The 26265-nt window shown below is 47.2% G+C and overlaps 14 protein-coding genes across 14 annotated transcripts; 6 read left to right on the top strand and 8 right to left on the bottom strand.

Annotated features, from left to right (window-relative positions):
- Positions 1 to 445: 445 nt before the first annotated feature.
- On the top strand, positions 446 to 1079 carry N7478_004688 (uncharacterized protein; the record flags this gene model as incomplete). The annotated part of the gene is made up of 2 exons (XM_056920902.1): positions 446 to 740; positions 799 to 1079. 2 exons carry the CDS (start codon positions 446 to 448, stop codon positions 1077 to 1079), a joined length of 576 nt encoding a protein of 191 aa, XP_056778939.1.
- An 874-nt stretch (positions 1080 to 1953) lies between these two features.
- On the top strand, positions 1954 to 2834 carry N7478_004689 (alpha-hydroxy acid oxidase; the record flags this gene model as incomplete). The annotated part of the gene is made up of 2 exons (XM_056920903.1): positions 1954 to 2598; positions 2682 to 2834. 2 exons carry the CDS (start codon positions 1954 to 1956, stop codon positions 2832 to 2834), a joined length of 798 nt encoding a protein of 265 aa, XP_056778940.1.
- A 296-nt stretch (positions 2835 to 3130) lies between these two features.
- N7478_004690 (RNase P/RNase MRP complex subunit) lies at positions 3131 to 3936 on the top strand (the record flags this gene model as incomplete). Its single annotated transcript, XM_056920904.1, has 2 exons — positions 3131 to 3659; positions 3764 to 3936. 2 exons carry the CDS (start codon positions 3131 to 3133, stop codon positions 3934 to 3936), a joined length of 702 nt encoding a protein of 233 aa, XP_056778941.1.
- Positions 3937 to 4587: 651 nt separating this feature from the next.
- On the bottom strand, positions 4588 to 5550 carry N7478_004691 (tRNA splicing endonuclease subunit SEN34; the record flags this gene model as incomplete). Its single annotated transcript, XM_056920905.1, has 1 exon — positions 4588 to 5550. The coding sequence occupies one exon, from the start codon at positions 5548 to 5550 to the stop codon at positions 4588 to 4590; it is 963 nt and encodes a 320-aa protein (XP_056778942.1).
- A 464-nt stretch (positions 5551 to 6014) lies between these two features.
- N7478_004692 (uncharacterized protein) lies at positions 6015 to 6373 on the top strand (the record flags this gene model as incomplete). The annotated part of the gene is made up of 2 exons (XM_056920906.1): positions 6015 to 6072; positions 6156 to 6373. The coding sequence occupies 2 exons, from the start codon at positions 6015 to 6017 to the stop codon at positions 6371 to 6373; spliced, it is 276 nt and encodes a 91-aa protein (XP_056778943.1).
- A 38-nt stretch (positions 6374 to 6411) lies between these two features.
- On the bottom strand, positions 6412 to 7630 carry N7478_004693 (elongator complex protein 4; the record flags this gene model as incomplete). Its single annotated transcript, XM_056920907.1, has 2 exons — positions 6412 to 7112; positions 7165 to 7630. The coding sequence occupies 2 exons, from the start codon at positions 7628 to 7630 to the stop codon at positions 6412 to 6414; spliced, it is 1167 nt and encodes a 388-aa protein (XP_056778944.1).
- A 300-nt stretch (positions 7631 to 7930) lies between these two features.
- On the top strand, positions 7931 to 8437 carry N7478_004694 (DNA-directed RNA polymerase core subunit RPB8; the record flags this gene model as incomplete). Its single annotated transcript, XM_056920908.1, has 2 exons — positions 7931 to 8256; positions 8332 to 8437. The coding sequence occupies 2 exons, from the start codon at positions 7931 to 7933 to the stop codon at positions 8435 to 8437; spliced, it is 432 nt and encodes a 143-aa protein (XP_056778945.1).
- A 397-nt stretch (positions 8438 to 8834) lies between these two features.
- On the bottom strand, positions 8835 to 9851 carry N7478_004695 (thiamine pyrophosphokinase-related protein; the record flags this gene model as incomplete). The annotated part of the gene is made up of 2 exons (XM_056920909.1): positions 8835 to 9756; positions 9811 to 9851. 2 exons carry the CDS (start codon positions 9849 to 9851, stop codon positions 8835 to 8837), a joined length of 963 nt encoding a protein of 320 aa, XP_056778946.1.
- A 273-nt stretch (positions 9852 to 10124) lies between these two features.
- N7478_004696 (OPI10 family protein) lies at positions 10125 to 10811 on the top strand (the record flags this gene model as incomplete). The annotated part of the gene is made up of 1 exon (XM_056920910.1): positions 10125 to 10811. The coding sequence occupies one exon, from the start codon at positions 10125 to 10127 to the stop codon at positions 10809 to 10811; it is 687 nt and encodes a 228-aa protein (XP_056778947.1).
- A 509-nt stretch (positions 10812 to 11320) lies between these two features.
- Positions 11321 to 13692, bottom strand: N7478_004697 (uncharacterized protein; the record flags this gene model as incomplete). The annotated part of the gene is made up of 3 exons (XM_056920911.1): positions 11321 to 12823; positions 12912 to 13097; positions 13156 to 13692. The coding sequence occupies 3 exons, from the start codon at positions 13690 to 13692 to the stop codon at positions 11321 to 11323; spliced, it is 2226 nt and encodes a 741-aa protein (XP_056778948.1).
- A 3790-nt stretch (positions 13693 to 17482) lies between these two features.
- On the bottom strand, positions 17483 to 17914 carry N7478_004698 (thioredoxin family protein; the record flags this gene model as incomplete). The annotated part of the gene is made up of 2 exons (XM_056920912.1): positions 17483 to 17786; positions 17883 to 17914. The coding sequence occupies 2 exons, from the start codon at positions 17912 to 17914 to the stop codon at positions 17483 to 17485; spliced, it is 336 nt and encodes a 111-aa protein (XP_056778949.1).
- Positions 17915 to 18769: 855 nt separating this feature from the next.
- Positions 18770 to 19003, bottom strand: N7478_004699 (uncharacterized protein; the record flags this gene model as incomplete). Its single annotated transcript, XM_056920913.1, has 1 exon — positions 18770 to 19003. One exon carries the CDS (start codon positions 19001 to 19003, stop codon positions 18770 to 18772), a length of 234 nt encoding a protein of 77 aa, XP_056778950.1.
- A 1024-nt stretch (positions 19004 to 20027) lies between these two features.
- N7478_004700 (methyltransferase type 11) lies at positions 20028 to 20413 on the bottom strand (the record flags this gene model as incomplete). Its single annotated transcript, XM_056920914.1, has 2 exons — positions 20028 to 20041; positions 20149 to 20413. 2 exons carry the CDS (start codon positions 20411 to 20413, stop codon positions 20028 to 20030), a joined length of 279 nt encoding a protein of 92 aa, XP_056778951.1.
- A 1390-nt stretch (positions 20414 to 21803) lies between these two features.
- Positions 21804 to 24134, bottom strand: N7478_004701 (uncharacterized protein; the record flags this gene model as incomplete). Its single annotated transcript, XM_056920915.1, has 1 exon — positions 21804 to 24134. The coding sequence occupies one exon, from the start codon at positions 24132 to 24134 to the stop codon at positions 21804 to 21806; it is 2331 nt and encodes a 776-aa protein (XP_056778952.1).
- Positions 24135 to 26265: the final 2131 nt, after the last annotated feature.

The following is a 26265-nucleotide window of genomic DNA, read 5'->3' on the forward strand; positions in this document are numbered from 1 at the left end:
ACCAAGCTCTTTCCAAAGAATTCAACCAGCTTTACCCCAGCATCATCAACCTTTTCATAAAGATCCGCATGAGTGAGAAAGACGAGATCAATGTGTTATTCTCTTGCTGCAATACATTGATTTCGCTCATCCTGTTTGGTCCTATTCATAGATGGATGGCTCCGACCTCGGTAGTTGTGTGATCCAGAAACAGTTACTAGTTTATTTTGCCCTCGTCAAGAGTCAAGACCCATGCCACTAGAATTTTTCGAAAACATCCTTATTCGTGATGCCATGACGCCAACGTTGAGCAAATGTTCGAAAATAAATCAACGACTCGGTTATGGCCAGGCTATATGGCGGTTAACCAAGCTTCTTAACCCTGACGGCTATCGCCTATGACGCCGGGTGATCGGCGCCATTTGCTTAGTCTGCGATAAGCCCCCATCAACGCGTCCCTTCCACAATGAGCCAAAAACAAGCAACCACAATGGATTCACAACTCACTATCGGGCTCCCTAAAGTGTACGCTAGCAAGGAAAACAAATGTGTACCACCGACCAATGAGTTTATCGCCGGAACATGGCATGTAACGCATTCGACTCTTCCAATGTGGAAGGATAAACGCAACGTCAACATTACCTACAAGATCCTCCCTGCTGATTCGAAGGGGACTGTCAAGATCGACGATCTTGTTAGCTATCAGGGTGTTAAGTCTGAGAAGATCCAGACTGTTAGTGGGATTGATACTCCGTCTCCAGGTATGCGCTGTGTCCGGGTAGCCAGCCCCCTGACGATTGATGGCTGATTTATTTACAGGGAACCAAGGCGCTTGGGACTGGAGAGGTAAAGGCTGGTTGATTATTGCGAGCTCTCACTGGGAGTGTCTTGGCTTTGGCCATACGGATGATGGGGGCCAGTGGGTGGTGACTTACTTCGCTAAGACTCTTTTCACGCCTGCTGGGATTGATATTTATTCTCGGAAGAAGGAGGGGGTTCACCAGGATGTCATCGATGAAATTGCTAAAGGTCTCAAAGGATTTGAGGTTAAGGATATGACGGATCTTGCAGATGGTTTGTTTCAGGTTGTGCAAAACTAGAATGCTAGGCGGGAGGGAGATAGATCGTGAGAGGAAAGATCATCAGTCCCTGGGCTTCCAAGGTTGTTCAATGAGTTGAACACTGATTAATAGGCGCTGATATTTCTATTTTGTAACTAATGAGGGTGGTTTACACAAGGATGACAATAAATTGAGAAGTAGCTTGTTGTCTATCGCATTCGCTGTCTGGAAAACACATCATGATATCAAATACTGATCCTTCGACTGGGCTCCCCTAGCGAGTATCAGTCCTTCCCATTTTCCGGCCCCCACGAACCTACCCGTGTAATATTAATATCGTATCAAGAAGGGGACAATGTTCTCAACAACTTATGTACTTCACCGGGCCCCGCGATAGTAGTGGAGTCTCGCTCGGACAACTTTCCGAAGAGTACAACCCCACATTTCTCGTATTTATAACTCCTGCAAGATCGTTGCATTTTCAGTTTCCAGGTCTTATAACTCTCCCACAAAAGCGCAATGATGCCCGAAAAGATACTGTCAATTGCAGATCTTGAATCTGCAGCTTCCAAGACACTCCCGGTCTCAACCAGAGGTAACACCGACACCCCACTGGCTAGCTACATGCTTGAATAAAAAGCTAATGAGGGGTACTGATCTTCTATAAAAACCAGAATTTTTCAACTCGGGCGCAACAAACCAAGTCACAGTCCGTGAGAACTCCACCGCGTATCAAAAATACCGAATCCTACCTCGTGTTCTCAAGGATGTATCGAATGTAAACACCAACATCTCCCTGTTCAACAGGGATATCACATTTCCCCTCTGTGTCTCCCCCGCAGGACTACAAGGCATGGCCCACCCAGATGCCGAACTAGCAACAAGCAGGGCATGTGCCAAACACGGCATCAACATGGGTGTCTCATCCTACGCAAATCACTCAGTCGAGCAGATCACCGCCGCCGGGAAAGAAATAGGACCAATCCACCACGTTATGCAGCTCTACTCTATGAAAGACCGCGAGAAGGAAGAGAGAGTTGTTCGTCGCGCAGAAGCTGCAGGCTGCAAGGCAATCTTTCTTACGGCTGATAGTCCCGTGTTGGGCGTGCGGTACAATGAAGTACGAAAAACATTCAAGCCACCGGGTAATTTGGCGTATCCGATGATGGAGAAGACGGCGGAGCAGATTCAGCAGCAGTCGCATGATGATGGGTTTAAGTCTTTCAATGATGACTCGCATTCGTGGGCTAGGGAGATTCCTTGGCTGCGGAGCATTACAAAGATGGAGATATGGATTAAGGGTGTATTGACACCTGAGGATGTGGAATCGGCTATTGAGTATGGATGTGATGGGGTGATTATCAGTAATCATGGTGGACGACAGCTGGATGAGACGCCGGCAACGCTTGATGTTCTTCCTGCGTGTGCGAAGGCTGCGCGCGGCAAAATTCGAATTCACATTGATGGAGGGATTCGATCTGGCACTGATATTTTTAAGGCTTTGGCCTTGGGTGCAGAATGTTGCTGGGTTGGTCGACCGATGCTTTGGGGCTTAGCTGTAAGTTTGAAGCTATATCGTGTTCGAGTTCCAAGGTTCCTGTATATGCAACCGTTAAAGCTAATCTTGAAATCCTGATATAGTACAAAGGACAAGAGGGTGTTGAACTGATGATCGACATCCTATATCAGGAATTTAGACGGTGTATGCAGCTGGCAGGCTGTAAATCTATATCCGAGATAAACAGTTTGCATCTTGGAGTTGTCCGTTCTGATGGCCCACTGGCAAGACTTTAGAGGGCCTTCTCAGATAGATAGATTTTAGAAATAGAGATTTAAATTCTTGCCTCATTTCCATTTCCTATCGCTTTAATTCGGTTGGCGAGGCTACAAAAACGCGTGGATAGTAGTTCGACTAAAGCTGACAGCTGGTATAGCCGCACCTGATCAGCGGGTGACATCAAATAATTTTTTCCCAACTCCGCAACCTCCAACTTCCCACCCTTCAACGCCAAAGAAATCTCTCAGCGACCCCCTCAACTCACCCATCTACTCTGAATACCAAGGCCGGAAGGCCCAAATAACTATACAACATGTCTGACTCCCCAGCCCCAAAGGCACACATTGCTCACGAACTCCTCCTTCGCGCCCACTCCCCCGACACAGCAACCCAGCAATTCACCGAGCGCATAAAACAAAAGCCTCTCTTCCTCCGCCCAACATCTCCATCCTCACAAGATAACCGCTCAAGACGCCGTCTCCACCGCCTTCGCAAGAAAGAATACTTCCATCGCCACCAGCGCCCACGGCCCTTGTCTGCGCGCGCAAAGCGCACTACAGGAATATACGACCTACCGCGAGAGGAATGCAAGTACGCTATCTTCAAGGGTCTACACGCGCTGTGGGTTGGGTATATGCAGGATATTCTTGATTTGAAGGCCGAAAGGAAGGGAATGATGACGCCGGCGTCACATGGCCCGAAGCTTGTTAGTGCGGATTACCACGGCGCAGAGCTAGAGGTTGTGAGGAGTCGGTGTGCAGGTCGGGTTGGTATCAAGGGGATTGTTGCGAGGGATACAAAATTCACATTTGATATTGTTACGGAGGAGGATAAGGTTAGGAGTAAGTTGTGGTGTGGTTGCTTGGACTTTTGAGCTTGTGACTGACTTTGGGCTTAGCAATACCTAAGGAGCATTCTGTTTTTCGCTTTTCGGTGCCGCTACCAGTTCCCGAATCTACGGTGGAATCTATAGAGGGCGAGCAGAAGCAGAAACTGGAAAAGACTGAAGCTGATACCCCGAAACCATTGGTCTTTGAGCTGCATGGCAGCCAATTTGAGACTCGGCCTGTAGATCGGGCTAATAAGAAGTTTAAATGGAGGAATATTGATTACGTTTAATCATTTGTGGATAATTGATAAATGGAATTATATAAGTTGTTTCTCCGTCCTACAGAGTGTAATGATATACTTCAATAAACCGTTATACCAAAAATTTATGTATTAGGTAGCATCGAACGACCGCATAGGCAGTTTAGCAATTGCACCTCATGAATTTGTACAGACATGTACTATGAAACGAAGTTGTTGAATGATACGATTCGAGATAACCCTTCATGATTTAACATGGCTTCATTTCCGTCCAAGTCTAGGCTTGGACCGTGTTGTCTTCAGATGAAAGTAGCATGTTTGGATACCGGCCATAGCAGGCGTGAATATGCCCCACCAAGACAATGATCACGTTTAAGTCTGGCAGCTGATGAAACAGTGCAGAAGTTGGCTCAAATCCTAGGCCGACATGAACAAGGCTCTCATTTGTGTTTCAACAAATAGATAGCCAGATAGCCCGTAGGGATTCTTCCAGATCATGCTTCATTGATTCGTGCTTGGGATTTTCAGTAAAAAAATGGTATACATTCTGACAATGCACCGTATGCATCGAACGACGACCATAGATATGGTGCGCCTGAATGACGAGAGATAGCCGTTAAATCGAATGAATTCAATAGGCAACATTGTCGACAAGTCGTTGAGAACCTGGAGGCCAAGTATCTACATACCCGCCCATTCGATGCTAAACGTGCGCACACTTTCTGTGCGTTCGATTTCAGAACCGTCCTCAGGTCTTTCCAATTGAGGGCCGCCCAAGAGAAATCCCTTCTTGACGCCGGTTCCCAATCGACCACCAATAATGATGTCCATCAAATTGATCTCCTGATCCCATTCTGCCGACACGACGAGGAAATGAGAATGGAACCGAAGAGGATCTCCCGGATATGCAACATATTGGCATCCGAAACGCAGACCGGGGGACAAGAAATAGCCACGAGAGTGCATGTGAGCAAAAAGAGGGTATGATAGCGGTACATCGGGCCGTGAAAGGATGAGCTCCGATGATGTGGATGGATGAGGGAGCGGAGGGTAGGATGTTGTAGGTGTGACGCCGTAGGTCTGCTGGGGATTAGGCGTACTAGTAGAGGGACCTCGAGAGCTGGAAGGGTCGCCGACGAAAAAATCACCTAACGAAGCTGGCTCATCATTGGCAGTCGAAGGCCCAGCTGGCGATGTGATTGTATCACAATTCGAAGTTTCTTTAGAGTGTACGTTGGACTTTTTCTTTGCCTTCTTCTCGAGTTGTTTTTTGAAATAATCTTCTTTCTGCTGTTCCTTGCGCCCTGCGACGATACGGGCAGCCTGGAGTCCTTGGGATTCTAATTCACGCAGGTACTGTCGGCGATCTTCCTCTAGAAGAGATTGCATGCCATCATTTTGTGCCTTGGCTTCGTCTACAATGCAAGCTACACCCTTGTCCACCAACAATCGTGCCTCCTCTGGCATCAACTCTAGTGGCAACCCCAGAAACACATTTTGCTGTGGGATTTGGGGCAATGTTCCAATCAGGACACCACATGTGTTGTGTTCGCGCCTCAAGTACGTGACAGCGTCAATGGAAAACAGTAGGTATCTACCAGAAATGAAAGAGATTGGAATGGGAAGGGTGGGTTGGAAGTCCATTTTGAGAGTCGTTTATGAATTCTGAAGCAAGAACCATATTAGCAATTGTTTCATCAACAGCGATTCCAAGATAAAAACACGAATTGAGATGCGAATATCATTTCCAGTACGTTTCTCAGTCACTTGTGCCCCTTTGACGTATCAAAGGAGCTTCAGGGGATTGACAGATTTGTATTTTATATAATCATGCAAGGTGGGCAGTGGTGAACAGCGGGATTAAAATCAAAAGACTTACCATTAATAAAGAAGCGAGTCTTGGTATTTGACCAGCAAAGCCAGAGACTCGAGAGATTGGGAGGAAAGAAAGTGGAAAAGAAGAAGCGAATTTTTTTGAGGAAGAAAAGCTCCCCACCCGCGCTTATCCTCTTTAGGTGGGCGGTGATGGCTGTCAGCTCCGAGGCTTTCCAGGTTCGCGGGAGCTGTGTAATCGACATCCTTATCATTGATGCTTCTCAACGCTCGCAATGAACTTCGTGCTTTTCCTGTGCTTGGTCTTCTTTGCTCCTCTGCTACTATTTGTGGGTCAGTTTTATGTTTCCTTTCTCGACCGTGATTCCGACTGTGACAAATCAGGATAAGGATATATGGTTACTAACATCAAACAGCATGGCTAGCAGCTTCATCCTGCTTGGGCAATGGCTTTCGAACTCGCATAGGCGGATTTTCAGCTGGGTCAGGTTTAGACGCATATGGCCAGAGCTATCTCCGAACTATGGCTAATTCAGGTGCCGCAATGTCGGAGCAAATTGAGATGGATGATATGCTAGTTGAACCAGGGACTCGCCGCCATTTCGATGAAGAAGAGGACGAAGACGAAGAATGAGCTCAAGAAATGGAATGCTGAGATATATGTATACCCTCTCAAAATTCAAGATCTGCCTTCTTGGGCATCCCGCTAGATGAAGGCGCTTCTTGGGCCTCCTTATCGCCTTCCGCTGGCGGCAAGCTAAACGGCTTAATCTCAAATCGACGACGACTCAAGTTAAACGCCCAATCCTGGCCAATGTTTTGGTCATTCCCACCACCTCGTTCGTGCAATACAGGCAATTTGTGCGTTTTCAGCATCCCCTGTGGTGGCTCCTCATGAGATGTGGCAGCGCCAGAGGTCGCGAGAGCATCGGCTGAGTGTGGGAAGGGACAGAGCTCAATCACACCATCGCTCATAAGCTCGACCCAGCGGATCAGACCTGAAGAGCGAGGGAGTAGCGATAATGGAAGTGTGATCATGGTTGTGATACGATTTGCCTGCGAATTTACCAAAGCCTTCAGTGAGTGGAGGAATTGTAGCACTTGTGGGGGCTCGCAGGTGCCAGGCGGGTAGATGGTTGGGTTGAGCAAACCAGGGATCACAATGCGATGAATATTATTTGGCGCACTGGATGCAATCGCACTTTGAAGCTGTTTAATAATCGAGATAAACGGCGAGTCCCTCAAGGGCAAGAGCGGAATAAAGCTCATGTTGGTGATGGAAGGATGGGCGAGGCGTTTTGTGAGATCAAAGGCATGACAAAAGGCATTCTGTTGCTTCCCAGTGGCATCAGAGTCTTCGGTCGGTGTAGGAGCTAGCGTCTATCAGTATCAAGTTCAAGTTCGGTCAAGATGATCTGTGCCTACCATCCCGGGAGCCGGCAATGCCAGCCCCAAATTCGCCCAGTCGCTCGTATCGCCAAGCAATCTTCATGCGTTCATCTTTGCGTCTGTCTGATCTCTTTTCTTCCAACGACTCTGCGGTACCAATCAAACCAGGCAAGCTCCGCCCCCATTGTTCTGGTGCACCAACAACATGAATCTTTTGTTCTTGTACCACACCCTCGGCAGCATAGTATCGTAGCAATGCGCCCGCAAAGTCTGTAGTCCCGTTTTCTTCAACTAGCAGAATTTTACCCATGGGAAGGCCTGCGTGTCCTGCAAGAAGCCCATCCAATGAGGGTGTTCCTGTAGACGTAGTTGGTCGTCCATCGTCGGGAGAGGGGCGAATGCCTGGAGTTGACTCGGGCGGGGTTGGCTGAGCAGAGGCATTGGGAACAGCAGTGCGATCGACACCGGCCGAAAGACCAATGTTTCGCTTGCGGAAAGACATTGTGATAAGGAAACGGAGGAGCTTTTTAATAAACGTAAAAGAGTAGAAACAATGTGGTGGTTCCGATTGTTAGAATAGTTTATCGGCGGGGAAACCCAAAGCGGCAGAAAAAAAAAGAAAAGCTCCAAACTCCGATCTCCACCTTCAAATCCTCACTTCCTTCATATTCTTCTCCACGAGAACCACCCACCACAATTTGAGGCCGAAGAACCTTTGCCCTCCGCTTGAGCCGCTAATTCCCTTCTTCGTCATATTCTACTGTCCGTCTCAGCGCCTCGCCGCCACAAGTCGCATTCCGTCATGTCCGACCCAATTCTCTTCGAAGATCACTTCACGATCACTAGCATCAATGCCCAGAAATACGACCGCGTTTCTCGTCTTACCTGCAGCTCAAACGATGCTTCCCTTACTTTCACCCTTGATGTGAACTCGGAGCTCTACCCCTGCGATGTCAACGAGTCGCTTTCTATGGCGCTGGCCTCGACTTTGTCTCTCGATGGCAAGGAGGATACCCGTGCTAGCTGGAGAGAGGTCAGCATGGGCGAGCAGACTCTTGCCAATGACTACGACTACGTCTGCCACGGCAAGGTATACCGATTTGAGGAGGGTCAAACCAAGGATACCATGTATGACTTTCCCTGAACAGCTATTTTGGCAGCTGTCAAACTCCTATAAGCGACGCATGTACTAATGGAACCTAGGGCTGTCTTTGTATCATTCGGAGGTCTGCTGCTCTACCTCGAGGGCCCCTACAAGAAGCTCGCCCCGCTGAAGATCGATCACGTATATCTGCTTCTTAAGAAATAGATCATATCTTTCGGGCTTCTTTCTATGTAGAAAAGTTTGGGGGTGTATTTGATCTAGACAGGTCATTTTTGTCGGATTGTGCAGCGCTGGCGTTTTGCTTTCTTGCATTTAAATTTCTTTTGGGTATACCAATAAATGATCGTCAATATGAAATTCGATCTTCACGATTACCAGGCTTCTTGAGACCATCCTCGTTAATACTATACCTGTGACAACCTGAACATGTTGAAATTACTATGCAAACCAGCTCGTTATTCGACTGGCTTGACGGAGAATGTACAACTTGAAGTAGTGTCTACTCTCGATCAGATTGATTGGAACGTAATGGTCTGGTTTGAAGAACAGTACATCAACAAGAATATATGTGCATTTAATTTTGAGTTATGTGCAACTGGATTCAACAGTGCGAGGCAAGAGGGTATTCCAAGCGACGATGCAGACGCGACAAAATATCCAGGTAATTAGAATCATTCTCTGGAGTAAGAAGACCATGTCGAACAAAGAAATCAATGATAACGACTGAACAGTTTGGTTTGAACTCGCCATTTGCCAGCGCATCCTGAACCTCTTGGACCGTCAACAGGTTGAACTCTTCAACCTCATTATCTCCAGGCTTGGGAATCACCGTTGGCTCAAGTTTCAGATCATAGACATATTCGACCTCGGGCTGACTCAAGCCAGTTTCTCCTCCAGCTCGCGCATCCCGAATATGACTGTATGTCACACAGCCTACTGGCCGGATAGCAGAGCGTATAGTTGACTCGGGGAGGGAAGCTTCCTCCATGGCTTCTCGGACAATACATTCGAAAGGCTTTTCGTTCGTGCACATGCCGCCAGCAACGGTGTTATCCAGCATACTGGGATATGTCTGCTTATTCTTTGCTCGGCGAGGGATCCAGAACTTAAGACCTGAAGCATCTTGCACGTAGCAATTCATATGGGCGCCGTAGCTCACAATGCCAAACAAAGGCGAAGCACACCGCTCCATGTCAAGAATAAATTGACCGCCTGGTCCGTAGACGGGATATTTCTCGTTTCGCCATCCTCGAAGAACTTCGAAGACATCGGCCTTCACAGCCTCGGCGATACTCTCGGCGACCAACTTACTGCGATGTTCCGGGGTTGCGCCTGCGGAGGTATTCAATGTTACCGTTTTAGCGACAGGGTCAATCACCCAGTCATTTTTTGGCCAAGGGAACTTTTCCACGACGGAGTTTAGGATATATCCTAGCGTCGCATCGAATCCGTTCACTCGGAATGCATGATAGTTGTTGAGAGTCTCCGTGTAAGCAGCACGGTCATCCTCGTGGTAGGGAAAGCTAGAGAAGCGTTAGACATGCAAAATACCCGGAAACAGCCATGAGACGCCTTACTTATCGCATTCTCGAATTAGGTCTAAATTAGTCTTGCCCATTGTGATTGATTGTTTTGCAAAGAAGAACCCAACACTTCATCCCGCCGTCTTTGATAGAGGGGTGCCAAGCCCTTATCGGGGAGATAAGGGCATTATGTCACTTGCGTCAATCGAACTTGGAGAAAGAGAATATTGGAATCCGCTGGAAGAAAGCAAGAGACAAAGAGAGACACAAACTGCGAACAGCCATCTTGCCTCCATTATCCTATCCAGTCCCATATTACATACTCCCACCTCAACGACGAATTATACCCAGACCTATACTCCAGCTCAATGTTCTCCGTCGTGATCCCCGGCCGTCCGTGCCTCACGGACATCGTCGCAGTAGACAGCCAACCAAACGGCCAAGCTACAAAATTCGCCTTCACAATCCCAGTCGCTCCCGCATTTAAGGAAATAGTCGTCTTCCTTCTACCAGGAACAGTTCTCCCCCCAAACACCGGCGCCGCAATATACGCTCAACTCCCAGACCCAAGCACCGGGGCCCCGACAGACTTCCGCTTCATTGGCGCATTAGCCAATGAGAGACCCTCCGGCATTTTCACCGTCAACGCCAATGGCACTGCACCACATAGATCAGAAGCTGAAGAGGAGGACGACATGCTCGACGACGGTTCTGCGAATCCTGCAGCTACAGGCATTTTAACACTTGGTATATCTATTGAGGCGGGTGAGAATATTGCGCCGCAGCTTGCAGCGCTAGAGAATGAGAAGGCGGCAACATCTGGATCTTCGGCTCTGGTTATTCAGGGACAGGGACAGCAGAAACAGGTCTCGACGAAGATTCTTGCGCAGCGAATCATTGGTAGCGCATTTAACTTTCTGGCGAGCTTTGCGGAGTCGGATAAGGGTCGTGATGTTGTGCCGTTGAAGAGCTTTCAAGACTGGTGGACGAAATTTGAGAGACGAATTGATATGGATCCATCGTTTTTGGAAAAGGCGGACCCTAATGCTGCTTGAGGGTGTGACCGTCGGATTTCTTTCTAATTCTTATTGTTCGTTCTGTGCGATATTGCATTTGGTATTTACTTGTTTGGAAGTATGTTGCATTGTGGATTGGGCGTTTTTTTTACTGGACCTTGACGAGTTACGAATATCTGGTTCGTGCAGCGAAGCCCTTCCGGGCTATGTTGTATCTCCTGATTCTGATATACTTGGAGTCAAGATTATTCAGATGTATACAATTGAATTAACTTTCTTATTTTTGTATTCATTATACACATGGCTGTGGGATACTACTATATACACAATGATCTCAATGCTGATCTATAAGACAGCTATGAGGGAAAAAAAACATGAAACATTCCACTCCAGGTGAAAGACAACCTCATCAGCCTGTATATCTGTCTCTCGCTTTTGTTCTCTTTTCAAGGCCCGGCCTCCAACCAACGCCATTCGCGACATAAGAAGAAAGGAAACAAAACGAAAAAGAACATGGAATGAGGCCACGAAAAGAATCATAATCACAATCACAACTCTGACTTCGGCCCAGGCGAAGGACTAAACGACGAATCCGGCCGTAATCGAATCCCAGGTGCATAGCAAAGACTATACAATTCATCAACATAAGTCGAAGGCGTGAAAGAGTTATCCCCGGCAGCAACAATCGCATCATGCGCAATAATAGGGTTCTTAGCAGCATTTTCATTCAGCCGCGTAACATCCACGCGTACCTCCTTCTGGACAGTAATATCGCCCAAGGCAGTAGCAGTTAAGCCCGACTCAAAGAGCGTTTCCTGTGAATGACCCGAGTGCGGACGGTTCGCGAAATTCTTCCGCGAAGACCAAAGACGTGAAAGACCTGAGCGAGTTGAAGAGACGATATCTGATTCTGAGGCTGTGGAACCAGAGCGCACGTCTGTACAGAATAGTTCTTGGCTCAGTTCTCGACTGAAGCCATCTCTGTCGGCGATAGCGTCGTTTACTTGTTGTTGGACGCGGAAGAGGCGGAAGGGAGTGAATGTGAAGTCTGGGTTGGGGACTTGTGTGTCTAGGGTTCCCACAACACAAAATGTAAGAATAGTGCATTGCTGTGGGTTTGGGGTTTGTGGTTCCTCTGATTGGCGTGATGTAGTTCTGCAGGGGGCGAGGAGGGGTCTGGCGGAGAAGGTGGCTGCTGCGCGCATTTCTTCTGGGAGAGATTTGGATAGAGTGGCTATGCCTTGAACTAGCTGTTCGCGGAATTCGTCGATGCTGCGCTCTGTTTGGATAGCTGCGGGAGATTGGAGATATTTCAAGCAGGTGTTCATTGACCAGCCCTCCATGTGAGAAATCAAGTCTAGATGCGAGACTTGGAGTCGGAGCATTGGGAGCGTTGATGATGGAAGTGGGTTTCCGGTGCCTTTTGTGGTCAAAATCTCGAAATGATCGCTAACTGTTGGACGCATTACAAATGCAGTTATATGAACGCCTTCTGAGAAGGAGCGGTTGGAGGTGGCGTAGTCGCGCATGTCACGGAGATGTTCTCTGAGATTGGCTTCGGGAACGTGGATACGACGTGAAAGAGTCGATGTGATGTGTTCGATAGTAGCAAATCGGAAACCAAGCGATGCCATGCGATTGGCCTCTTGCTTTTGAAGCTGTCGAACGCTAAACAATAACTGACCCTTTCCTGTGCGAAGAGATGAGCGACCCATAGCACGAGAGATCCGGGATACAGGAATGGCGGTTGCCAAAACATCATCATATAGTGTCCCGAGGTCCTGAAGTGGTTGTCGCAGGTCGTTGGATAGCTCCTGGGCTGAAACGCAGAATAAGTGTTTGAACAATGTATCAAAATCTGTCTGTAATTCCGTCTCCTTGTTCATAACCACTCCACGCGACAAGACATGTTTCTGAATAGCGGCTTGTTCGGACTCGAGGCGGTTTCGCATGAAAGGAACTAAGTCTTTTACAACGGGCCAGTTTCGACTTGCCCTAAAGGCCCATAGAAAAGTGGGATGCGTGCGGGTGAGATCGTCGTCTCGGAAAGTCTGGGTGATATCGTTAGCTCCAATATATTAGATTTCTTGCCGAGTGAAAAGGCAGGAAGCTGGGAATGTTGTGGTTCAAGATACTGACTCGTCCAATATAGTGATCAACAATCTTCTTCGTCGGCAACAAAGCTTGAGGTGTCACCATAACTCGCCCAGCGGGGTCAAAATAGGCACAAGCAAGAACAAGCTGATGGGCCCGAGTAGTCGATCGACGCCGATTACCACCCGCAACAATGGCGCAAGTAGACAATATCACGCAAGAAACACATGCCTAAAATCTAGTTAATCCCCATGTGACGAAAAACAATCTATAAACGGTAAATACTAACCAGGACAGCACATATGATGACCACTTGGCTCCTGGAAAGCTGATTCCCATGCGTCATAGTTTTATCTCTTTCACGATAAACCGTCCCAACGGCGGCAGTCCAGTGCATACCCGAGACAGCACAGGCAAGCAAGCCAGCGCAGATAACTCGTCTCCACCAGCTATCGGTCCATGTTGCTCTCCACCGGAAGAATATTCCCAGCGCCGCTGTACTGGAGATCACAGCGATAATAGCGGAACCCACAACATTGGCGACGTGGTACGAGCTCTTATAATTAGAGATACCCAGTTGTCCAACATAATGCATTCCGCAGACAGAACTTCCCGTGAGCAAACCTCCAATTAAGATGCGAATGTAACCTGCTTTCTGTTCGACGCCGACAGAGTAAAATGCGGTCAACAGTACGACGACGGGGAGCACGAAAGATGTTCCTGTGAAGGCGACGTTGTAAAGGATTTGAATATCTGCTTCGCCGCTGCCGAGGACGATGGCGCGGTTTCCGATAAAATGCATGCACCAGATACCTATGCCGCCCATCGTTACTGATGAAGTGAGAAGAAGATACCTGATCATTCGTGGGTTTCTGTGTTAGCGACTTGAATTATTGAGCAGTTTGCGAATGCGATGAAGTTTCATGATCATACCAGTTGTAGAATCCCGATCTGGATGTCCTTCTGTGGAGAAGCTCCAATGTAGTTGCACATCCCATCAAACTGATTACATAGGACAGAAAGATGTATCCGCCCAAGTAAGAGACGTGAACCAAAGGTTCAGCCCTCGTGCCTGTGCCAGCAATTTTCATGATGTAGAAGTAGTTTGTTATAAAGTCGGGGAATGAGTTATTGGCCAGGCATTGGTCGGGGGAGTGTTATATAAGTATATTTTCCACCAGGGATGAGGGGTAAAGATGGGAATAGTAGTCGTTCAAAACATCATCAAAGGCAATAAAAAGCCCTGGAGGCATGAATAGAAGTCGTAAATCCAATAATAAGTATAGTCAGATAGATAAAAAGAAAGTTGACCGGGCGACAACCACACCAAATCGGAGTAATGGATACAAAAAGTGGGAAGCACAACCTTCGAACTGGAACCTGGCAGCAACGATAAATCTTATACCCCCAGTCACAAAAGCTCGCCCAAACCTTACACCCACATGTGCAACATAATATATTCTCAGCGTATCATAGCACGCCAGCGCAATATCGGACAAATCACTGGCCCCGTGGGAGAGAGAACCGGATCCAAAATCCAATCTAGAAGACTGTGGGATCCACACGAAGCTGTGCAGCCTGCATTAGTCTACATCTCTCGACTCCATCTCCAAATCGCGTGGCACAATAACTACAAAGTGGACCGATTCAAATTCGGGGGTTTTTTTTAAAAAAAAAGAGGAGAAACAGACTAAGGATCAAGAACCTTGTAGAACCACAAAAAAAAAGTAAAAAGCACCACATCAGAAAGTTTCGGACTAATCGATGTGATCCAGTGGAGTAAAACAGCATGGAGCCCCATTAGATTGCTCTTATCCCTGTCGGCGCGGACTTTTGTAGCGAGGCTTGCATCCTCGAGTGTCATTGGTTTAGTCGAGATCTAGATCGGATCGGTGCGGGTAAAAAGAACGACGGGGCAAAGAGGCGTATCGTAACAGACGTGGGCTATGGCCCCCGGTTCTACCTGGGCAGGAACTAATTAATGTATTGTGTCGCTTTGGATGGACAAAAGGGACATTGGAAAGTCGGGGGCCAGGGGGAGAATGCGATTGTTACAGTTCCTGCGAACTTAGTTTCCAATTTGAAATTGCTTCAATCAATTTCACTTTTTACCACCGAGGATGTTGTTTTTTCTCTTTTATTTTATTTTTCTCTCTTTTTGTTCCTTCCATTAGTACATACATTAGAACTCCATTCTCTGTACACTTCACCTATCAGTGTTGATCGGCCCCACCGATGAATTAATTGGAACGGCCTATCGGGCCCAACTAAAAAGCGCACTCAGCTACGCCGTGTATGTAGCCGATTCACGAATCTTGGCTTAATCACCTGCGACCCACTGGCACGACCTCGGAGGATGGAGCTAACTCAAACCCATCAGATTGGTCCCTTTGATTAACACATCATGCGATCGTGGAGGTGATATTCTCTGTCATCTGCACTATGCGTTCGGATATGCAAGTAACGCCTACCGGTGACGATCAATCACAAAAGCTTTAGCGCAGTCAAGCGCCTAAATCTAGAGAAGTACGAGGCGTAAGCTGATTTTCAAGGCAAACTACAAAGTGGAGTGATCTGGTTATCTCCATATTTCCACATTTATCAGGGTCACAAGTTACAACCCAACAAGCTGAAAATAACAACCCTATGCTCAAATATTATTTTAGCGAAGGAATTAGAGCCGCACACCCGGAGGAGACCTCGGTCTTGATTCGGAAGAAGAGGGGAATGAATGGCCTGTGATGTGGGACTGCGGAAATCTACGAAAATTTAAATTCCGAGGTCAGCATCGACATTCCATCGCCTTATCCACCATAAATCCATCCCATATCGTGTGATTCGACAGTATTTTCTTGCGTGGCGCAGTGTTTGGCTTACTGATACAGCTTACTGGGAATTGGCCAGCTCCTGGTTCCTGGTGGATGATGTCTTTCGTTGTCCATGGCTGGGACGATCGATAGTATCAAATGTGGGACCCTAGTAGCCTTGCGAGGAAAATGTAAGATTCAAATGTTTGTTTGAATAGATCGATCTGATCCATTTTGTGGAAGCTACCCACTTCGAATGGAGTAAACTCCATCCTTGGTGATTCTTTGCACGATTACGGTAGTCAATGAAATTCGGACTTGTCTTCCCTATTACCGATCTGAGATTATCATCTTCTTCCCATTTTTTGCCCTTCAATTCTTCGTTTTCCATTTTCCCATATTCTGTACGAAGTTTGGGTCGGATCAAGCCGAGCAGATGCGAACCATGCTGATCCAAACTTTCCAACGCTTCGTTCCCTTCCTGCATAAATTTTCCGCGTGAGTTCTGAACCTTTTACTTTCGCACATGCCCAACTCAAATGTTTGTGCGATACGTAGAATTAAATAGTAGACTCATCGACTTGATGCAAGCAAGCCGGTGAGCCGGTAAACCGGTCAACTGCCAACCGGCACCTGTCAATCGCATGGCAAGACATGTGGAGTAGCTCCACGATTAGACAAATTCTCCGGGACTCGATTCCTCGGTCCGGATTCCTATCTCGATATCTTTTCGTGTGACGAGTTCGTGTTGAAGAGGTGGCTGGAATCTAGACTCTGTTATCAGCCACAGAGGGGTATGAGCTTGAGGGTTTGGCTTGACGATGTGCCCAATGTACGCCATGCGATCAGGTTTTGTTTTCTGATGTAGTGCGAACAAGTTTGTTTGTTTATTTATTCGATCTATCTGACTTGTGTGGGTTCTGTGGCGGTTTTTGAGATAAGGCGACAGGTTGAGGTGTGGGCCAAAGAAGCTCAAGGGTTTTCTGCTAGAGAAGGTCATTGATGCCGACGGTAGCAAACACGGGAAGAGGGGATCGCCGATCATCGTGATATTGCGAATATCATCCTACACTTGATATTTAGATGTAGGCATTGGTTCCTACAGCTTTTTACCAAACCAACAATGCTTTTAATCTGTACACTGTGTTCTATGTAGGGCGCATTGGAGGTAAATTCAGGTACTGGTATTCTCTCCGTTCCAGTTCACCCAAGTAATCGGCCATTTGAGTACATAAAAAGTATGATACTGAAGCCATCAATAGCCTTTGCCTATTATTGAGATTTGACAGGTTCTCTAACTGAAAATTCGGAGTGGCCTCCGAGTCTCATGCATAGAAACATTCATCCAGAAGTTTCGAGAGCGAGCGGGGAGTAAGTTTTGTGATATGTCACACCCGTAAATGATCTATGAAATTTCATGCTTGCTTTTTCTTGCATGCATGACGCAAGCGATGATCATCCTGCGTGGGGACTTAGGTACTATGGACTCCAGGGTTGCACTGACAGTCTGGCAGCAATGGAGATAAACAAACATCATGATTTTCTGAACTGGAACCGAAGTTCAGGATGTAGCATGTTCAAGATTGCAAGGTCAGTACTATCTATATCAATTTGACTAGGAAGCCGATTGAAATTAGACTGAATGAATCCAGAATCTACAAGGTAAAAGTCCACAGCCTCTACGAGATCTTGAAAAAACACAGGCCCCTCAACAATCAACAGAGACAATAGCCCTGAGGCTGGGAGATCATATTATTCTCTCCAATTTATGCACATGAAAAACACAGATCTTGAAACTCAATCTATCGTTTACTCCAGCAGAGCCTGGACACCAGTCATGATAGCAGCGCCGTTGGCACCACGGACAGACTTATCCTCGAGCTTCTTACCGTCCTTGAAGAAAAGGAAGGTAGGCATAGCAGAGATGCCGTTGTCAGCGGCAACATCGTTGAGCTTGTCAACGTCGACCTGGTAGAACTTGATGTTTTCGTGTTGGAGGCTCAGCTTCTCGATAACGGGGGCGATGGCCTTGCAAGGACCACACCAATCAGCGAAGAAGTCAACAAGGATGAGGTCCTTGGAGTTCTCGATCTTCTCCTGCCACTCCGCGGCGCTGAAGGAACATTAGCTTTTATCCCTAATAACACTTATTTTCGCTCTTCTTTTCCCGTTGCTTTCCCCCGATATGTGTATGTATAGGTTGACTTACGAGGTGATTTCGATAACGTTGCCACCGCCCATTTTGGAAGATGATGGATTAAAGCGTGTGATTGGGGTAGACGAGAAAGATCGAGTAGGTGCGACGAAAGGAGTACGCGTGGAAATTTGCGACCGAAGTACAGACGGAGTTCGGGAAAGAGGAAGACGAGCGAGACGGAAGGTAGATTTAATCTGGAAGAAAGAGACGTGGGGCAATGAGCTTTTAGTTTTAGGAGGGGCAGCCGGACAATGAGGGGCTTAGGTTTTTTTTTATAGGTTAATGACGAGCGCGGTTCCGGGGCACCGAGATTAGGTAAGAGCTTCGAGGTTTTGCGCTGAATAATCTCGTGCCCACAGATTCGACTGGATCTTTCGCGTCGCTGATTTATGCAAGGGGATGGGACTTACGGCAGACATGGTAGACCGATTGGTTTCGAGATTGAGGATCTATTGAGGCCAATTGTAGCCAATTGAAGAGCGTGATGGTGAAGAGAAAGGGAGGTTTGTGGGCGGTCGGGATGGGCAGTATGGATGACGTGCTGCGGCTTACGAATTGGATTCAGTCTGGATCGGCGGCATACATAGCCGGGTGATACTATAAGGGTCTATGTAAGCACCACTGAACTTGAGGATTAATCATAAAGATGTCGTGAATGTTCCAGTGATCTTCAAACGTCATACTAAACATTCAGTCACTAAATGAGTTGAATTGTGATTCTCGGTGCCCCCGAGCCCTCTCGAATGTTCATACTGACATATCAAACACCGATTATGATATTCAAACCCCGGCTTGTATACATCGGCCAAAATTTACATGGCCAATCTCAACCTTTAAATTGACAATAAAACAGATTACTAAATAGTGTTATCAACACACTTATCTCATAGCTGAGCACCCTACTGCGTAACAGGCTGAGCATTGGTGAAGTTAGGCAAATCCACAAATATCCTGGAAGTCTCGGAATCCTGCATAGCCTCTTTTAGGCCGTTCAAGTTGTTGCTCTCGAATTCAAGTTCCAGCTGAGTCGAGATGAGGTATTGAGAGCGCGATCTATCAAGAGCTATGGGATTCTTGATAGTCTTCCAACTAAGCAAGCCATGCTTCTTCCAAAGGGTTTCGACAAACGGCATAAGGGTTTGCAGGTAGTACGTCTCGTTGAATTGCATACCCTCAGTATTGGGGTACAAAATCCAGCGTGGTAGACCGTTTTCAGTGACGGAGCTGTTCACTTTTACAAGCGAAGATGAATTGGTGACATTGAAGTTATGGATTCAATTGAGAATTTCTGTGATGAGAATATAATCCAATGAAGGGCGAATAACCACCATCTTGTATCGTAGGGCGGTTGATATTAATCCGTAGGTATCTTCAGATTTCTCCGGGGTTCAGTGCTGCCCAATGAATAGAATCACGAATTACTCACTGTTTGGTTCATCTAACTAATCTGCTTGGCTTTCCATTGAGTATACGGTCAGTGATCGTCTTTTTGCAGCTTCAGAACTACAGGGTCACAATCGATCATGTTTCAATGAATGTGGAGAACGACAATAAAATTAACTAAGAAAGGCTGCAGTGAGATATGATATCCATGAAGTGTTCCATATATAGACGTTAGGTACTGTCTACATTTTTCTATTCAACAGAAAAGAAGGAATTTCGAAGCCGGTGGGATCATAACACTATACCCCAACCTCTCTGCAAATTCAAAACAACCATAATAAATTGAACTTTGATTTCAACTATGACTCCTTACATATGACCTGGACATCAGTCATGGAAAATAAAGCATCACGTTTCTCAGCCCACTCCCTCCAAGCCCGGGGAACAAAAATCCTGTCCAAACCAATGACCAACCCCCCTTTAACCGCCTCGCCATAGTCTCCCCCCACCGCTTCACCTCCCCAGGACTCGCATAATAGACCACAGAAGCCGAGACTTCAATATCATTTGATTGCCACCCCGCCTGCAAAGCCCAGCTCCTCGCCATCCCGCCATACGGCGATATAGATTCCAAAGCGGCCAGATCTTCGATAAATTTCATACCCCTCCGAACGCGGGGCATATAAGGTTGAACCACAGCACTTTCCAAATCAGATTCTCGTGCACAGACTAGGCCACCGGATTTACAAACTCGTCTCATTTCTTTTTGGCCTTCTACGGCGCCGATTCTAGATGATGATAAACTGTAATGGTTGGGAAGTTGCATGAGAACTTGGTGTACGCAGACGATGTCGAATGTTGAATCTTCATATGGAAGATTGAGGACATTGCATACTTCGAAGCTTGTTTTGGATTTTGCGTGTCTGAGCGAGTTGTCTTGCGGATTGAATCGCTTTCTCCTTTCTGTCGATGCCGGTTATGGTTCCGTTTGGGACGTAGGTAGCTAGATCTAATGTGATAGATCCAGGTCCACAGCCAACGTCGAGGGGTTTCATATGTGGTTTGATTCGTGAGAGGAAACAAGAAGATGTATTTGCTGCTGTGCGGACGGAGTATGTCTCTAGCATGGAAGAAGAGTAAGGCTCTGTTTCAGTTGGCATCTTGAGAGTGGTGGCTCAAAGCTGTTGTTACTCTTCCCTCTTTGTAAGCTCTTCTTTGCTATTGATGAATGTTACACAGGGTGTGTCACATAGGGCTTAGTTCTCGCGCATATAAGCCACGGTACGTTCTCCTGTCTCTCTGACTTATACACATCTCCATCCTCATCAGCTATTTATGATATGTGAAGATGCGACAGTGGGCCAGAAACGGCACGTGCTTGATGCTGTATGGCATGTTGCTACAGGCAACAGCATCTTCTTCCTAGCTTCAGAGCTACATATATACATACACGGCTACTTGTACTGTAAAGCCTTCAGGGCTAGGTCAATAGAAAACAAAGTGGGAAGACAAATGGGAACTTGAAGACAAGTGGAAATAGTTTAGTACTACACAGTCGTATGTCTAAGGTTCTGTTGGAAATACCAAGTATGCCTCCTATATAAGACTACCTTTGTCACTCAAGCTACAAAGAATCATTGAAAGACTGAATGATTAGGAAATTGTAAATTTCAAGTTATAGGCTTTCTATGTATTTAATGCCAATGCTAATGACATACAGTTTGCGCTTGAAAGGGCCTAGCCTAGTGAAGCCCCGAAGCGCTCAATGGGCGTCAGACTGCAGCACATAATAGGCCAAACCGTCCTTCCAGAGCTGGGCAGGTAGGTGGAAGATATAATCATGCAAAGAAATTCAAGTCTGTGTACAAACAAAGACTCAGTTAAACCACATCTAGTCAAAGATGGATATAAGGTATTGAAAGGGTATATTGAAACATATTCTTTTCGAAAGGGTATCAAGTGAGAAAGAAGGTCGGCGCGAAATGCACTGGCATATGCAATATGCATATTATGCAATGAGAAGGAAAGAGCAGGCCATGAGAACGGTAATGTATATGGGTTATTAAAACACGCAGCATTGAATTTATGCATCTAAGATGAATGGAAAGAATATCATGATCAAGAATAAACGGGGCGAGCTGGGGGTATCAACTAATGGAATGAGAATGACAAGAACATCGAGTACAAGCACAGTAGGCCTCGGGAAGAATGGGAAGGGAGGGGAATGGGAGGGGATATGGGGGAGGGGATATGGTTATGCGAAGGAGTAAAAGGGAGACGAGATGGAGACCTTGCATCACAACATCGTACAGAGTAGATGGCAGGCGGGAGGCCACATATAGTGCGGGATATCACAAGGTACAGACAAAGGAAAAAACAAAGGAAATGTCTAATGAGTGTCGGTTATGCAAGATGCATATGCGAGCGGGTTGAGGCCCATCTCGAGATTGAGTTGAGAGAATCGATTTAGGGCGAAGAGGCAAAGGGATGATGTTCGGAGGTCGCGATTAATGACTTGCAACTGGTGGCAGGCAAGTAATACCGTATGCATTAAACGTGATCGATGATGCCGTGGACACTGGCAACTCGCTGAGGAAGATGATGCTCTTCTTCTCCTTCATCTTCCTCTTCCAAAGGACTAACAGGGCTGTAGTCCTCCTCCGCCGAGATAGGCGACAAAGAAGGAATAACTCTCAGCGCACCCTGGTTAGACTTGGGACGAGAAACGGGATTAACGACAACAGGTCGACGACCAACTTCGCTATGCCACATCTCTGCGGGCTTCCCGGCTTCAGAACCAGCGAGGTCGGTCTCCATCTCTGTATCAGCTTCTCCCATGACGTTGCTGCTGGGACCGCGAGAGTCGATCGAATTGCGCGCTTCATCCGGTACATCAGCTGCGGCATCGGTAGTACCAGGTCCAAAGGAACTGAAATTAGGCCGAACAGGACTTCCAGGATTCTGGTTCATACGACGGAAGAACTGGCCAGACATCCAGGAGCCTTCAGAGTCAATGGATGCGAGAGACTGAGAAAGCGGGACGTTGTCGCATTCATCAATGCTTTCGGTCCAAGACTGATGGTGGCGTCGGCGGGGGTTGATAATATCCACGCTTGCGCTGGGAGTTGGGCCTTGCAGGAATGTGCCCTCGTCGTGGATCTGGGAAGACTCTGCGGGTTCTTCAGGGATATCAGGGGACTGTAAGCGAGAGTCCGGGGGAGACATGGGCTCGTCGCCGAAGTGTTCTGTGAATTTTGACTGGGAACGTTGGATTGTCCCCGTAGGAATGAATGTTCGTGGAGGGATAATAGTAGCTGTAGGTGGGGGAGAGGATTGTGTTTGGATTCTATAGAAGGACTCGTGCGAAGCGTTAGAGACCTCGGGACTCGATTCTTGGAATCGTTCACGGTAACGGCGCTTGAGTCGAGAGGAACCACGTCGGAACAAAGATGAGATTGTGTTTGCGCCGCGGCGGCCGCTGGTGTCAGAGAGACGACGTTCGGAGAGATCGGAGTTCGAGCCCATGCCAAATGTTTGGGAATGGGTGGGACTGCTGATTCCTTGTCGGAGAGAGGAATGGGATGGTGAGAGTGTGGTACGAGACATACCCATCTCATGTGAAGGGGCAAAGCTAGGGCGAGCAACCAATTTGCGCTCGCGGATAGAACTGTCATCGATGTTTCCAATGACTCGGACGCTTCGTTCATCGATGGACTCATCAACAATAGCATCGCTGCCTTTTGATTCGCCTCGGGCTTCTTCCTCGACAGGCGAGTCCACCTTCTCCTCTTCGTGTGTAGACCGTTCTTGATCATCTGTAACCATGGCGCTCTCTTGTGCCGCCGCGGCCGCCGCGGCCGTTGCTGCTGCTGCTGCTGCTTCTGCCTCTGCTGCCGCCGCTGCGACGGCTTCTTGGGCTAATCGCTCCTCCTCCGCTTGTTGAGCATCGGCTCGTTCCTGTAACTTCCGGCGTAATTTCTCTTGGTCGTCGATCTGCTTCTTCTCACGACGGCGACGATCTCGCTCCATCAACTCGCGCAACGTGCTCGCATCCAGTGAATCGGCCAATTCATTCATCCGGCGCTTTGAATGATATAGATCTTCCTCCGACTGGGGTAATGTTTGTAAACGGTCCTTATCGGGACGACCAGAAGCAGGGTTATTGCTTCGAGCCGTGGGAACACGAGGCGCTTCGACGTATCGAACCACGGGTCGGGGGGTCAGAGCCGCAAACGCATTGACCTTAAAAGTGTAAGGATCGTTTAGGTCCGACATGGATGAGGCGGCCGAATCGCGAATCGAAAGACTGATATCCGAATTATACCGATCCATGCGGCGGCCGTTTGCGCGGCGGCGTTGATCCATCATATTGTATTCGCCCGGGTGACCTATTCGACGCGGGATGTCGATCGGTGTGGAGGAGAGCATGCGGATCTCACGTTCGCGCATGATCTCGTGGGCCTTGCGTTTGCTCAATCTGCGACGCAATTTATTGGGGCCATTTGGGATCTTGCCCTTCATTAAAGATTCGGTTCTCGAGAGCGGTCGCTGCGGACCATCCGGGTCGACGCGGTCGGACGACATTTGCGAGGAACGATGGTCGATCAGCGACATGGGTCGTTGTCGTTGGGAAGACGATCGACCTAGGCTTGGGATGGGGTCTGAGGGATCCCCATTACGCGACAGGCGATTGTTGTTGACGTTGACGTTGTCGTTGTTTTGTTTTCGCTTGGCGGGCCGGAGGGAAGGTTTGCGGCCCAAGGTTGGTTCGGGGGCAGGATCTTGGTCGAGGGAGGAGTGAAGAGTAGCGGCTTCTTCGGGGGTGACTTGAATGGTATGCCGCTTATTCTTATTGCTCCGGCCAAAAGGCCATATCGCCATGGTGGTCGAATGCGGGATACGCCCCGTACACGAGTCAATGGAGGCGAAGAAGGATACCCGTGCTTGATGACCAGACTGAACTCATGGATGGGGTAATTCTTTTTTGTTTTTGTTTTCTTTTTTTTAGGGTTGGGAATAAGACCAAGAAAGAAAAAGAGTAAAAAAAGAGTCAACACTAATCCAGCGTCATCAAGTGGGTTCTTCGGTTTTAGGGGGAAATCCAAAATTAGGAACAAGGAAGAGTTGACCCAGATGCCAAAAAAAGGATCGGGGGCAAAAGGGGGGCAAAACAGGGTAAGAGAGTGTGGCGTTGGGAGAATGAAAGAGAGAAAAGGAAAAACAGAAAAGAAAACAAGAAAGTCGAATCAGAATCAAATCAAAATCAAAATGAGACAAAAAAGAAAAAGAATTTTAGCTTCAAAACCGACAAAAGGCCAGAACACGCTGGACCTGAACACTGAACGTGGAACTGGAACAATCGAGTCTCTTGTTTGTCCACATTCTTGACTAGTACAAATACTGCTATAATATGCCCCAGTTTAATATGAACACATGATACAGTACTACGGAGTATTACTCCAATACTCCCATTATTCTATTCCTTATTATTACTTGCTAGTATAAATGCATTCCTATTATATCCCCCCTTGTCACACACACACATCCAGTACCAGTACCTGTCTCCTGTCTCGCCTCAATACCTAGTCCTACGCGGCTGTGACTGTGGCACACACTAATATTAAGATGAATCGAATCAAAAATAAAATAAAAATAATAAAATAAAATAAAATAAATCATGACAGAATGGAATAAACCAATAATCCTCTCCGATCAGCGGCCACATCGTCATTGGGAAATTGGCAGTCTCCAGAAAGTGGAGTCTTAGACCAAATGAACCAGCGAGAGAGACAAAAATGAATCCTTGCATTGTCAAGGTGTTCGTAGGATGAATGAATTAGCAAAAGGGTAATTAAAATTAAAATAAAATAAATATAGTAGTAGTTCTTTACCTCGGAACTACCGAGTACATACAAAGTACGTTCATAAAGATCTCGTGCCCTGCCCGCGTGCCCATGATGCTAAGGCCGTTGGGCGCCCGGTGGATCCCCATCCCGATTGTCAATACTTCCTCCACGCGGGAATGGAGTCGATCTTACGCAAACACTGTTTCCTGACTGGCCCCCCCCCCAGTGGCCGTGGATTTCTAATTTGATTTGATTTTCCATTTCCATGGCTCCTGTCCCGTCACCCACTACAGTTGGGAAGGCATTACGTGGTACTCTGTACCTGATGTGCCTGGTATATCTGGGATATCTGGTACCCAGGTGTGTGCAGCGGTGACCGTGCTGGCATCCTGCAGGGACGAGGGGTCGCGTAGCTTGCCGAGGAGAATTATTGATGCGGTGGAGATACGATCAGCGTAATGCGTTCCCGATTTTGGGCGGGCTAATGCTCGTTGGGGGTTGATGGTGAGCCGTGCACTGGTTACATGGTGTCATAGAGCATTGAAGATTTTCCCGACACAGTAATTTCCCACTTTTGTATTTGCCAAGCTAAGTTTGACTTTGGATGGATATATCTGCTCTAGTCAAGTCTAGTCTAAGGCTAGTCTAAATTGGGTGGCTTGAATTGGCTTGAAGTGTACGTACTTCATACAATACTTTGGCTGTACTAGTACTCGGGTAAATAGATAGAACACGGGGTAAAAGAGTAAAATTCCTTAATATAGTATATGAGGAAATATAGCTCTATACGTTCAATATCATCCGTGTTTGACATGAATTGCGCGTCTACCGTATAGCGGTTAAGCCCCTTGTCATGATCTCGAAACATCGACACCACCAATTGTAAATCCGGCGATCACTGCAGCTTAACAGACCGTCAGCATGTCGGGGAGTCACACAAGATAAGATTACGAGTTCGACATGAACTTTAACAAAACATGGTGTGGTCCTCCCTTAATTAAAATCGTGCTTCCACCCAGAGATCGAGACTAGTCTCCCTCTGCATATGATAGATCCAACTCGTAATCACAAACCCCACATCAAAGCTCAAATCCCAATCTCAATTCCCAGAGTCTGAAGAATACATACCTTGCGGCTGAAACTAGTCCCAGTGTTCCTGGAATTAT

Source organism: Penicillium angulare (genome assembly GCF_028827245.1).
Source record: "Penicillium angulare strain IBT 27051 chromosome Unknown utg000004l_segment0_segment0, whole genome shotgun sequence".
In the NCBI taxonomy this organism is placed as follows: Eukaryota; Fungi; Ascomycota; class Eurotiomycetes; order Eurotiales; family Aspergillaceae; genus Penicillium; species Penicillium angulare.